Consider the following 14,530-nt stretch of genomic DNA (forward strand, 5'->3'; position numbering starts at 1 on the left):
ACTGGAAATTACTGGGCCTTAAAAACTTGAGATGCAGAAAAAGAAATAAGAAAGGATTAAGAGAAGGACTAAAACATTCTTGGTTTTTAAATATATTTTTTTTACGTTTATTAAAGTAATAATGGTTTTGTTGTTGGTATTTAATGAGTAAAAGTCACATTAGCATTCTATAATAAAGAAAACTAAAATCGTATCACTGAAGAACACTTTACTTCATGATCAAGTGAGCTGGGGAAAAAAAGTTTTGTGGCACTATAACAAAATGCAGAGTCCACCATTAAACTTGTGTAATGATATTAAATGTCACATTAACATTCCATAATGATAAAGGTCAAATTAATGTTCTAGAATGAGAATATACTGGAGGTCAGATTAGTATTTAAAAATGCTAAAGGTCAGGTTAACATTGGATTTTTATGTGACACCCATTACTTAAGTTTAACAACATAGATAAGTATAGATCACAGGAAATGTGGACAGGGTATGTGCCTCCAAGTGTCATGGGAGTTGTAGTTTTATACTGGGGTTTCATTTGATCATGTTATTTCACGGCTGAATATACAGCTTTGTTGCAGCTTTCAGAAAGCATGTTGAAAGAAATCCTGTGGTAGACTTTGCTATTAAAGTAGCGTTAAATTCAACTTTATTACATTAGAAATGACTTATTTTAGTGTTACAAATTGTTTGACATCTTTCGTTGCCCCTTTGTTGCTCATTGAAGTAGTTCAGTACATAAACACATTACAACAAGCAACTCAAAGTGTTTCAGTGTATTTCAACACTGAGAAATCAGCTTGGAAAATCTTCTTTGTGGGTTTGATTGCCGTTATTTTCTTTGAGCTTTGAGAGGCTGCAGATGCACCTGGCTTTGGGGATGCTAATTTCACTCTTCTGACACCATTTTCAAATATTTATCCATCAAAAAGTGTGATTATCAGGACATAGACTTCCTGTGGGGATTCTGGGGCAAATGCTTGAAAATTTAAAATTGCCCTGATATAATGGGGACACTTGTTGGCTCAGGTTTAAGGGGAAATTCCAAAGCAGCCCACCTTCATTAAGGCTTGGCAGGCAGAAGCAGGCAAAAGCAAACAGTAGACAGCGTGGGCAATGATCGGTAACAGGCAGGTAAACCAGCCAAAAGGTAAAATCCAGAAACAGACAGGTAGTCAAAAAGGTTCTCAAGAAAGGCTGGGAACCTACAGCATGAAAAGCACAATAGACAATCTGTCAGGGAATGAGTGGAATAAATGATTCCATTTGTGGTTCTCAAATTCAAGAGTTTTTTTCATGCTACCTCTTGGTGACCCTCCTCAACCTGGGAGTTAAAACCTCCTTAAGATAAACGTAACCTTTTGAGTTGTCCTCTTCGCAGGACAAATCTGACCAAGAAAACAAAATCAAACTTCTGGCCCAACAGTTTCCTGGGTCCTCGGCCTAAGTCTGGCCCAAATACTTCCACATGTGGGCAGAGTCCGGCTGTTCTCCTCCAACACTGACTGACAGAAAGAAGATTTTCAGAATGTGAGACCAAAATTGGTCCAGATATGGAAGTAGCATCTTATGGGTCAAATTCAGGCTGTGGAATTGGGTGTATCCTAGACTAGAAGAAAACAAGTGTCTGGCCCAACTATGTGTCAGATTTGTTTTGTCATCAGGGGAGAAAGCTGACTAATAGAAATAGGAAAGATGAAAATATGTATTTCTGTCAGAAAGGATTGATTTCCTCTCTACTCTTTGCTTTTTTCTCTTGTCAAATATTGGATAGTTTTAGCTCCTCAGGCTGTCAAATATTACTCACAATAAACATTGTGGGAACAGAAAACTAAAGGCAACACACACACAGTGGTGTATGACGTATATCAAAACACCCACACCTACTGTCCTATTCCCTAGCATCTACTGGTGCCAACACAACAAAAGCAGCATCTACTGTACCTTCACGAATTCTTTGGGTAAACTCCCAGAGCTCGGACCTGTCAGAAGTAGACTTCTGTTTGTTTTTGGATGCTAAAAAGGAGCAGAAACGACTTTAATGGGCTCGTCTGGAAGCAGGGAAGAGGAGGTTTTTTTATTCACCAGAAGCTGCCGGTTGTCTTAGCCGGCTCTCAGTTCATGCTCTGGTCCCTCTTCAGTCAACAATCATCTCTTTTGTCTTGCTGACATTGACAGAGAGACTGTTATCTTTACTCCGGCTCACGGGCTGTCTCACTTCATAACAGCGGTGTTGTCAGCAAAAGTGATGATACAGTTGGACGGAGGCATGGCGCTGCGGTCATGGGTCAACAGTGTTTGTTACAGACGTAGTTGTGACTGTCTGGGGCCTGTTGATCTCAAAGTCAAGGACCCACATACACCACAAGGAGTGTGTTGCTGTGTATTACTGTGTGTGTGTCAGTGCACTCGCTCCCCGCTCGTATCAGTTTCTAAACCATCCATCAAATTAACGTGGCAACCGAGCGTCCATCACCCCATCCATCATCCAAGGGCGGCAGACAGAGCGACAGAACGCGGCGAGAGATGTCACGGATGAGTGGAGAGATAACAAGGAGAGAGGGGAAATGGAGGAACAGGATGTAAGGAAGAGAGGAGAAAGAGGAGAGGGGAGGAGAGGCAAGAAGAAGAGTTGACATGAACCAAGAAAAGGAAGATGAGAGAAAAAGAGAAATGCCCAATTTTGGTATAATACCGAGCTTGAATAAAAAAGGCACCAAGGCTTTTCTTGTGCTGATTGACTGACTGATGACAATAAAAGGATGTTTCGGTCTTCTCTTTGTGTCTACCTGACCAGACATCTTAAAATCACATCAGGTATCTGGAGTGGCAGCTCATCCCTGCTGCTGTAAACTGAATCTGTCATTTACAAGCGTGGGAGTGTGATGTTGTTTCCCTACATCATGAACAGGGAACTGTAAATCCCTGACATCTTATATGGACATTGTAAAGACTTTTAATTAAACACGATAAAGCATCTGAGGCAGGAATGGTCAAGAAGCCACAGGGTAATATCATGAACCTCCACTCAACTAAATTTAAAAAAAAACATGATTTGGCAAAATACAAAGAGAATAAATGGCAATCAAACACATTCAAAAGGATCAGAACAGGTGACAAAGAAGACAATTAAAATCAACTCAGTCAGAAACAGAAAAAAATTAAATGAAACAACAGTGTAAGTATATTTTAGTGTAGCCTTATGTAACCGGTCAGTGTCTAGTGTTTTATGCGTTGTGTTATGATGAGGAGGCCAAGACCAGGATATCGTTAGAGGTGGTCTCCATTTATTCTGACAAAAGAGATAAAAAGCAAAATCCTTCAGTCAACTGTGATCATGTAAGTTAGCCCCTACACTAAGTAAATAACACAGTATGTACTACACAATAAGTTTAGGATAACACTTGAACTCTTGAATTTAGTTGGACAGAAGGACTAAAATGTGGATGTCAGGCTATAATTATAGATTTTGGACATCTTCCTCTTGAAGGACATTTTCTGTTTTTTAAGAGAATGTATTGGAATTGGTTTATGTTTGACTGTCTCTCTTCGTTCTGGCCTTTTCTCTTGAAATTGACACATTTTCTTTGCACTTTTTGCTTTTATTATTTTTGCTTCATATGTCATTAAGCTACTGTAACAGAATTTTGGTAATTATGCTCATTTACTTTTCTGCCAAGAGCTGATCGCATCAATGCCACTGTAATATCTGTCAGATTGAAGAATACAGTGAGGAGACAGCTAAGCACAAAGTTTAAAAACAGCTAAGCTAGTGATAGCAGTGGCAACTCTAAAACTCATAACCCACCATGAAGGGCAAAACTTTGAAAATGTTTGTGTGGGATAAACAAACAAGATATAATATGTTAATTAATAAACTTAAGAAGTGTTGGTAGGTGGATTTTGTTGTCGTTGGCTGTTCCCCCTGGTTTCCACTCGCTAAGCTAAGCTAACTGGATGCTGGCTGTAGCCTTGCATGTAAGGAAAATACTATGAAGCTTATGGTCAAAAATGTGGAACTTTAAATGAATGTAGAGTAATCAGAATGATATCTTTGCATTTTGAAGCTAAAGTTTGAATCATTTTGATGCATTAAGTTTTTAGTTAGAGGAGAAGTTAGACCGGGCATGTACGTAGGTTTGGGATGTAGCTTACAGACAGCAGTGTGTTGTGTCTCTACAATTGTAGGGAATTTATGATGGTGTCTAGCATATGATTTCTGAAAGACATCTTTGTCTGCTACACAACACAACACACAGTTAGACCCACCACACAGCTCATAGAGTGAGTACATCCTCATAGTGACCAGGGCGTTTATTTCCCTTAACTGCAGAGATTTGACAGGCCTTTATCTTACAGGCTATTATTAGAGACAGGCCTTTCCAGTGAAGCTTGTTTGGGAAGTACTATATGTTTGATGTATTTTGGTTAAAAAAAAAGAAAAAAAAAAAAGCCTCCTTGTTTTTTTGCTCCAGTTTGCTGTGATAATTCGCCGCTGCTGCTGTTTGCTGTTAATCTGCTTCACATTAAAAGCTTTCCAGTAGTTCAGGGGGAATAATCCCTTCACCTCCTCGAAAGGATTTTACTGTGAAATATGTGAAGAAAGTGTTGTTTTCATTAACAGCAGTTTAATTCAAGATGGCAAAGTAGAATCCACAGGATTAAATGATGAATAGAAATGGTATCTCTGTTAAAAATAGAAACTCAACTGCAGCAGAGTGGTGAGTATTACATGACTGTTGTTGTACTGAGTGGAAATAATGCAGAATATAACACATGAGCCATACAGATCATTTCGAGCCTGCTAGTAGTGGGGCGCTGGGGATGGCAATGTGGGTCAGTCAGCCCATAGTTGGGTCCTAACTAAAATATCTCAATAACTTTTGGATGGATTGATATCAAGTTTTGGTCATTCGTTCATGGTCCCCAGAGGATGAGTACTAAAGATTTTGGTCATCCCTGAGCTTTGACTCCAGTGCCACCAGCAGGTCAAATGAATCACTTACTGGATGAAATGTGTTCACATCTGCTTAATAGATTGGCACAAATGTTGGTACAGAGGTTCATGGTACCAAGATGATGGGTCTTAATAATTGTGGTGATCCCTTGGTTTTTCCAATGCCACCAACAGGTCAAATGTATAATTTATCAGATGAAATATATCGACATCTGCTTGATGGATTGTCACTGTGGTACAGATGTTCATGGTCTCCAGAGGATGAGTCCTTGTGACTTCGTTGATCCCTGAGCTTTTCCTCCAGTGTCACCAGCAGGTCAAATGAATCACTTACTGGATGAAATATGTTCACATCTGCTTGATGGATTGGCACAAACTTTGGTACAGACGTCCATGGTCCCAAACTGGACTAATCTGTGAATTTAAGTGCTGCAATTGGTCAAATTTGGAAACATTCCTCTGATTTATGGAAACATTGTACAAAGTCACCTCCAGTAAGAGAATGTTATAATTTGGGTCAGATACTTGTGATTGAAGGTAATAAGTGACATGAAAATGGAATAATCCTTGCTTTGATTTGATGACCACCTTATTCAGATTCAGAAAATGGTAGTTCATACACCTGTCCATAAGTTTTCCAAACAGCTTTATGCAGAGCTGACGCAAATCCCAGCATGCATTGGGTGAGACGTAGGGTCCACCTTGAAGAGTTCAATTCATTTTTTATTTCTATAGCACCAAATCATAACATACATTATCTACAGGGTAAAGTCAAGGCCTGACAATATTACAGAGAGAAACCCAACAGTTCCCACAATGAGAAAGCACTTGACGACAGTGGGGTGGAAAAACTACCTTAACCAGGAAGAACCCTCCAACAGAACCAGGTGGCGGCTGTCTGTCTCGACTGGTGACCAGCAACCTTTCACACTCACATTCACTCACCTGAGCGAAATGTGAAGTTTCCTCCTCAGCTGACCGGCATGGTGTTGGACCGTCGGAGGAAATCCACGCAGACATGGGTGTGTCGGGTTTAAACCCAGGACCTTCTTCTTGTCAGACGACGGTGCTAACCACCGAGCCACAGTGCGATGGTTTTAGTGCAGCTGAAGCAGCATATTTCAGTCCTGGGGGACACAGTAAATGAGTGTATGCTGATACTTTGAAGCGAGAATGTCACACTCACACACACACACACACACACACACACACACACACACACACACACCCCCCAATTGAAAAATGTAGCGCTCCCTGGTTTCTCCTCACCTGGGAGAACATGACTGGAGGCGTTTCAGGAATCCTCGGGAGATGACACTCAATTCAGCAGCTCGCTGCCAGTCCACCGAAAGGAGCAGCTACAATTTCAATAAAACCTCCACTTTCTGAGCAAATATTCACTCTGCTGGCTGCCGTGCTCTGAGATGAGCTCTGGTGGAGGGAGGAGAATGTGGGGAATAAGAGGAGAAGAGCTTTAAAAAGTTTGAATATTATTGAAAAAATCAGTCCTGCTGGGGGAACTGGGGAGTAAATGAGAGGAGAGGAGGACGAAACCCAAGAGGAGGAGCAGGATTGTGATGAAGCATTAGCATAGTCTTGGTACTTGTGGTAGTGTTTATTCATCAGTGATAACATAAGTATTTATTATTATTAATGTCATCAATGTTTGGGCTTGTATGAGTAGCCCGGGATCTTTGGTGGAACGATCTAGTGTAGGTTTCACGCTTGATGTCCTTCTTGGCCCAACCTGGGTTCAGGATCAAACTGCCAACCCAGGAATCAGCAGCCAATTTTCCCTACGACCTGCACTAAAGCCCCCTGACCAGAGATTTCATTCAACAGTGGTGATCCCCATAGTGACTAGGATTCATCCTCTGGGGATCCGTTAGGTCTGTTAGTGTCGGAGTCTGATGAATCCTTCAGGTTCACTCGTTACTTTTGACGATGCATTCAGTCACGTCACCTGTTAAATTTACTTTATGTTCAGTCTCCTTCGATTTCTGCTTGTGCAGTTTAACAGGAGCTTTTTATGTGACACGGACACACTGATACCATGCAGAACCTGATTTACTGTGTACGGTGGCTGTGCTGAGAGGCCGAGGTGTTTTTACAGCTGTGTGCAAACAGAATTTATTTGAGTGGAAGTGAAACTAGGAGAGAAGGCAGGGTGACATTACTGGGACAGTAATGTTTACCTGTGTGTGTGTGTGTGTGTGTGTGAGATATGGCAGTGATACAGCAGCATTACGTCATGATGTGACTTATGTGTCCACTCGCTTCCGTCTTTATGTGGAAAATGATATGAGTCGTGCGTGTGCCTGTGTGTGTTTCTGTGTGTGTATTGTGTTTGATGAGATGAGATGAGATGTACCTTTATAGACGTTCCGCAGGGGGAATTCACCAAAAAAGAAGGGCTTATCCAGGATTTGAACCCAGGACCTCTCACACCCTGAGTGAGAGTCGTACCCGCAGACCACCGGACCACGGAGGCCGGTGTCTGTCTGTTGTCCTTCAGCTGACAGTCAGCTGGTTTCTCCCCCTGACGACTGTCCCACCATCCACTCACACTCCCAGAGCTGAGGCCACATCCACGCACATTTATATTTCTTTCATTCACAGGGCTGATACACGCATATTGATCAGTGACATCACCGCCAGCCCCTGTCGCCGTGGTAACGACTCTGTCAGCTGTGTGTAATTAGTCTGGTGGACCAGACTGATGAACTGCTCCATCCATCACGCAAATACAGGGACGAGAGGAGAGGAGAGGAGAGGAGAGGAGAGGAGAGGAGAGCTGGCCGCATGTTGTCAAACATGTCAGCAGATCCTCTGCAGATCCAAACACAGATCGCTTCATTAAAGGTGGACGTCAGTGTCTGGATGATTTTACTGGAGGCCTTGTTTTGCTGTGTCAGAGGTGGAGGGACATCTCCCCGACACTTTGTTGCAGAGGAGGCTACATTACAGCTGAACAAGTTGTGTAGCCACTTAACATCCATAGGACACACTGGATCTTCCACCACGATCTTCCAAGATGAGAGTGTCAAGCAGCAATTACAGTTCAGTGACTTTAAATGTCAGTACACCACTGTACTCATATGTCACTTAAGTCAACACGAGTTTAGGCTGAAGACCACAAGCTGAAAAGTTAAGAAAAAAGATCTCGGGGGGGCAACTTTGTTCCTGTAGCCCCCCCTCCCTCAGGACAAACAGACATGTTTTAGCTCCACTGATGATAAGACTCTAAAAAGAGCTGAATAATTGAAATGTTTGCTCTAATACTTTCATACTGAATAATGAACTAATGCTAACAGGACTTGATATGTCTTTGAGTGCAGTTTGACAGTATGTTACAGAGGGAGATTAGCCCACTTAACATCAGCCCCTGGATGTCGATTGGATAAGGCAGTTGCAGTAGCTCATTTTCTCTTGCAAATTTGCCAAATTGCTTTCAGCTCAGAGAAAGTTTTTTCTTTAGGAAAATCGACTCCAGATGTCTGTCTGTCTGTCCGTCCGTCAGCCTGAGAGAAACCATCCAAGATATTAGTTTGGAGTCAGTGAAGTGAAACGTTTCTGACAGAGCTGCAGAATCACAAGAGACGGTGCAGATTGATACCACAGTAACAAATACTAACCTGGTATCAAGGCCAGTTAAAAATATCTATAAAAGTAGTTTTTGTTTTTCACTTTTATTTTCAGTGAGGTTGCCAAGCTTTGACAGTCGGACAGAAAATGCTCTTGGGTGTGATCTGCAGGTAAACAGTGAGAATCCCACAGCAGCAGGTTTCAGTCTGGAAACAGAACTGCTGTTAAATGCATTTATAAAACCAACACGTAAAAGCTGTTTAAGGGTTCGTGTTTTACTTTTATTGCGTTGGAATTTCAGCTGCATGGACCTGGAGACACAAAGTCAGTTGGTTGATCCACCACTTTGGATGAACCTTCATCACTTCAGTAGTCGTTTGTCCAACACTAACCAGTGACATTCCCATCAGCCTCAGAGGTATTTTGTGTGCAGCCTAAACTAAGATGGTGAACACTGTATTTATTTTGATAATGTACATGGTTAAAGGAGTGAGTGTTTAAAACGTCCTTATTTTGGGGTTTTATTGGGAGCTGCATCACTTTGCTCACTGCAGCTTTCTGTTTGTTCAGCCTGGTGGAGGGATACGCTGAGAGTAAAGAGGGTAAAGAGAGGTTTCTGTCACTGCTCTGTTTGCAGTTTTGTGACATTCAGGAACAAGTTGCACTGAGGAAGCCGTCTGTTCTTATTTTACTTTCACCTTCAGCCTGATATCAGCTCTGACGCATAGAAAAGTCACTGTTAGCACTGAGATTTTTATCTGAACCAAATAACAGATGATGAATTTTAAACTGTCGACGTCCCAGCAACTGCCCCAGCTTCAGACACACACACACACACACACACACACACACACACACTGTCACCATGTGATCCTGTTGTTCTTTCAGTCAGGTCAACTGCGAGGCCACTGCACTACCACAGCGTGCTGATAGGCGTGAAGCGGTCATGTGACTTGACGGTATTGATTATTGATAGGAACGTTTGGCAGATGAGTTCACGTGTGTGTGTGTATATGTGTGTGTGTGTGTGTGTGTGTGTGTGTGTGTGTGTGTGTGTGTGTGTGTGTGTCCTGGTACACACTCCTCACTAGCTAGTTTAACTTTAAATGAATGAAGCTGCAGCTGCAGTGAAGAGAACACGTTCAGCCTCAGAGGTGGGAACACTAGAACTTGACTGTGGGAAATATCAGCTAAAGCAGAACCTTTAACTTCATTTAAGTTTTTTTTTTTTTTTATCTCTCTGTTTTAAAGTCGATTGTTTTTCAGCTCTCGGCTGTAAATCCATTCGTCTTTGTGTAGATTTGAACAAAAATCTCCACCTGACTCCATTATTTTGTGTGGAGAGCTGAACCTGATTGAGTTTCTCTCTGTGGGCTTGACCTGCCAAACACTGACCTGATTCCATTTCTCTTTGTCTCCGTGAACATTTGTACAAAAAAAATCCCTCAAATTTAATTTCTGTCTCTCTGCAGGTTTGAATTTAAACTCCACCTGATGCATTTCTTCCTCTGCAGAGGTTAATACACACTCTACTCAGATCTGTTTGTCGTAAACTCTAACAAATTTAATGTCCTTCTCTGTATGGATTTTTTTTTTTAAAAACAGACACTAATGTCATTACTCCTGTCTGTGTGTTTAGATCCATCTCTATTAAAATCAGCTTGATCCCATGTCTCTTTCTACATCTTTGTCTTCAGATCCGTCTCTACGCCCGGCCGGATGCCATTGCTAGCGGCGCAGGAGACTACGCTCTCCACATCACCAAGAGGCTTCTGGGATTTTACCAGGACTACTTTAAAGTCCAGTACTCACTGCCCAAGCTAGGTAAGCCTTCCTCTTCCTTTGACATGCTGGGTTTTTTTGTTTTTTTGGCTGTGTCCTTCTTTTGTCTCACCAGGATCCCTTCAGCGTGTTCAGATTCAGTCAGTCCCTCTGATGTTTGATTTCCTGTCAGCGCTCATAAAATAAAAAAAAAACACACTGTTGACTTTCTATCCCCCCGTGGATCCATTTTGGGAAAGAAAAGACAACTTCCCCTTCCTGGGCTGCACGTTCTAGGGAAGTCAGCCAACTCTTTGTCCTTCAAACAATTGTGTTTGGGTTCATCAATTTGTACTCATATGAGCAGAGAAAACACTGTCCTCCTTTTCAGCCTGCGAGTCAGGGGGCTGTACAGTGTGATTAGGTCTGGGAATTGAACCTCCGACGGTTCTTTCATGGCCGTTAAACACCGGTGCATCTGAGAGCTTATTTAGATAAAAGCTTTTTGTACAAAGATGAGTTTATACTTGACGGAGTAAAGTATCAGAGTCGAGTTGTGCCAACTCTGTCCCTGTATCCTGCTCCTTTTTACATTCATGAAGTCGCTGGTTGTACAGTTAATGGAAACTGAAGATAATGCAAGCGTGCTTTTGTCAACTGTATAATTGAAATATCTTATTTTATTTTAAATGAACTTGTACAGGCTGAAGTGCACTCAGAGGATTTTAATTGAAGCAGTGAATCTGAGGCAATAAAGAAAAGTTCAAGTGGCAGTTTGTATTAAACTGTACGCATGAAAAGAAGTAAGTGGACGTGATGAATAGAGTCGTTGCAGCTGGAGACAGACCTCAGAGGGGGCCCGAGCACCTGCCGTTTGGCCTCCTACGGGGAAAGTGCCCTTTTCCTGGGGTGTTTTTTTTTTCCTTTGCTAAATGAATAAATAAATTCCTGTTTGTGCACAGCCTGCCCTCCTGAAGAGATGTATTGATTGAGGATGGTGCTCCTGGGTGGCGCCCTGTACCCTCCCTTACTCCTGGTTTCCTGCTGCAGTGGTGAGCGCCATGTGGGCGCCAAGCCTGGTGAAAGAACGCAAACTCATGCACAGACACTGAACAGTCAGTGTGAGTGTGAATGAATGTTATGCTCATGTCTCTGCTTGTGTTCGACCAGTTAGAAACGTTCATCACTGTAAACTCAGACTAATGGGTCCAATGGGAAAGTCTCTACACACTGAATGATACTTTTTGTGCTGTAGACATAAACACAAAGATCCTTGTTGGCATGTGATGTGATGAAATTGCAGCGCTACAGCTTCTACACAGGTACCCACATAGTGACTCTTTCAGAGGGACATAAATCTGCTTCTAGCAGCTGCCAAAGCCTGATCACATTGGAGACATAGAGCGAAGCATTGATGACGTATTTCTGTAGCCATCTCTGAGTTTGTGTTAAACACAGACCTGATCTCAGTCATCAACCATAAACCCATCAAACAACCAGAGAGTCAGGACGAGGGAACAGGAAGTGCTCAAATGTGTCACAACCGGGCAAGGACTCTGGACGCAGGTGCAGGATAGTTTAAAAAAAAATCTTTATTTTTAAATCAGGCTCGAGCAAACAAAAAACTCTCCTGAAAACTGGAGGGACAAAACTATGAGATCAATAACAAAATCAAGGAACTAGAAATAAAACCAAAAGAAACAAGATACCGATTGGATTCGGTGCTGTGGAAGGCTAGATAGGTCGTATATGGATGCTGACATAAACGACACACTGGCACCAGACAAGGGGAGACGCAGACTCTTAAACACATGGTAATAGGGGACAGGTGGAAACAATCAAACAAGAATTACTCTTTCAAAATAAAACAGGAAATGACAAGACAAGACATGGAGACAGGACAAAAAACTCAACATGACCTCACCGCGGTGTGACAAAATGGAACTAATGTCCAGGTTCTATGACTCTTTCCTGCAGCTCTCTGTAGAGTCCGACAGTAGCAGCGATACATCTCTGCCCCAGCTACACTGAACGGTGTCAGTCAGTCAGTTTCCCTGTCTCCCCTGAAACCTCTACACTATGTGGTCACAAAGCTTTGATTCCTTTAATCGTTGCTTCCTAACCTCTCTTCTGCATTTTGAAATCCACTGGGACGGAGGGTCAGAGCAGAATTCCTGCAGCCAAACAGAATCATCAGCTGTTGCCTGGTAGTGTCCTCATTCTGGGATGGTTGGTAGATCCCTCCGTCCTGGTCCCCGTTAGACTTTACTACACAGTACAACAAAGGGACACAGTGAATGTTTTCCTTCACACTGTAAAACTTTCAGACTCTCAGCAGCAGCTCTACGCCCTGAAAAAGTTAACGTAGCGCTTCTCCTTCTTCTCCTTCTTCTCCTTCTTGTGTCGTCATAATTGTTTGTGTTTTACAACTCTGTCCTGCCAGAATCAATTAGCCGTGTCACCGCAGTGCATTTGCTTTTTTTTTTCCCTCCACGCCCAAACAAGTTAATGTGATCACTGTGACTCCATATTGTTTATGTCAGACACCTCCTTCCTGTCCACACTCATTTGTCACATTAGAAATTCTCTTTCAGTCAATCTGCTGTTTGTTTCTGTCGGCTCAGATTAGCTTTGACATTTCCTTCCCGACCTTTACACTGATATCAGCTGCATTAATAGGCGGCTCCACACCAAGTTAAAAGTGAGGTCACATCCTGTCAGGTGGAAACCTTGTATCTCCAAGATTGGCAAACTGTCAGGAAGTCAGAGTCTCAGCTGTTACTGCAGTGTTTCCCACAGTATTAGTGGCGGTGTTGTTAGATTATTCTTTATACAAAGGTGCTCCACTTACTTAACTAAACAATGTACACAGCTCCATTGCTTCACATTGTGTCAAACAAATAACCTTCACGGATCAAGTGTGGATTTTTCTGGGCGCTCCTGAAGGTCAGTTTGACTATGACCAACGAGTCTGTTGTCAATGTGTTTGTAGCCGGGTTCCATCACACTTTTGCACAAAATGGTCGACACTTTTTTTTTAGAAAAGTCCACAAAACACAATGTGAATGGTCTGAGTTTCCACTGAGTTTCCACAAGTTTTGGCAAAGAGCTTTGAGAAGGTTTCAGGAGCCCAGTTGATGCAGGTGCAGAAGAACTAATCCATACAAAAACTTTAAGCACCACTGGCAGCGAAACACTCCACATGGTGCCTTGAACTGTGATTCAGTGTGGTTCATTAAGATGTCGAGCAGCCTCAAGACAGAAAGTTTTCTAAATGTTCTGAAAACCACCACAGAACCTGGTATCACTCGTCCAGACACTTCAGACCCAGGAAATGTAAATGTCTTTGCTCAGTCGTGACCTTCTGTAAACCTGCCACACCTGGCTGCTGGACTCTGCCAGACTCCCTTGATGGATGACGCACCAGAGTCCACCCAGTGCGATGGTCTGGTTCCAGGAGCCGACGTTTGCCCAGAGCTCGGCTGTGCGGTGCTGACTGGAGCTGTTTCTCTCTCCAACTCAACCCAGGCCCACTTTCTTCAAACTGAGCCAAAAGTGGCAACAATATGTGGGACAGAGCCAGAACGTTTGTTCGTCCGGTGTGCCAACATCGACGTCCTGCAGAGACGGATATTTTCAACTTCTCTGATCTGCTGCAGAGTCTCAGAGATGGAAGCTTTGCTCCTCTAATATAATTATCATATGAATGGTTATTTATAGAAAAACCCAGGTTACAGAGTGGTTCACACAAATAAGCAAAGAAAAATCAATTATTACATCATTAGATTTCACAGTAAAGATTACAGAACCAAACCCAGCAGTGGAAGATAAAGGAGCAGTTTCATTAGCTCTCTCTTTTTGTAAGAGGAGATTTCAGAGATGATCCCAACTCAGCCGAACATATTCCCTCAGGCCAGTTGTTCCAGAGGCTCAGGACCTGGGCTGTGAAGACTCTGTCCACTCTAAGAACTTAAAATTAATTCTAACACATCCTGGGAGCAGGTGTGCTATAGTCACACCTCTCGGTCCTGGAAGCTGATTTCTCTCGATCAATATATTTTTGGTCCAGATACAGAGATTCAGTCCAAGCATGGAAAATGATTTGTGTCACTTTGTGTGTGTTTTCACCCTGGTCCTGAACTAGAGTCAGACTCTCTAATGCAGAGATGGATGGATGGAGTCACCGGAGAGGCACTCACACCCCCCCACGTCCTCCCACCTCAGTGTCCCGAA

The 14,530-nt window shown here is 42.6% G+C and overlaps 1 protein-coding gene across 3 annotated transcripts in view; it reads left to right on the forward strand.

Moving 5' to 3' along the window:
• Positions 1 to 14,530, forward strand: part of LOC139635156 (thyrotropin-releasing hormone-degrading ectoenzyme-like) — a 154,899-nt gene that overhangs the window by 33,212 nt on the left and 107,157 nt on the right. For all 3 annotated transcript variants that reach the window (XR_011694134.1, XM_071502203.1, XM_071502204.1), the window contains exon 4: positions 10,234 to 10,360. Coding sequence is in view for 2 of the 3 variants with exons in the window: in XM_071502203.1 (XP_071358304.1) it covers positions 10,234 to 10,360 (127 nt within the window). In the remaining variant the exon portion in view is untranslated. The remainder of the gene's footprint in view (positions 1 to 10,233; positions 10,361 to 14,530) is intronic.

This window comes from Trachinotus anak, unplaced genomic scaffold, assembly GCF_046630095.1.
Source record: "Trachinotus anak isolate AG129_WGS33_773 ecotype Australia unplaced genomic scaffold, CSIRO_AGI_Tana_v1 ptg000018l, whole genome shotgun sequence".
NCBI lineage: Eukaryota > Metazoa > Chordata > Actinopteri > Carangiformes > Carangidae > Trachinotus > Trachinotus anak.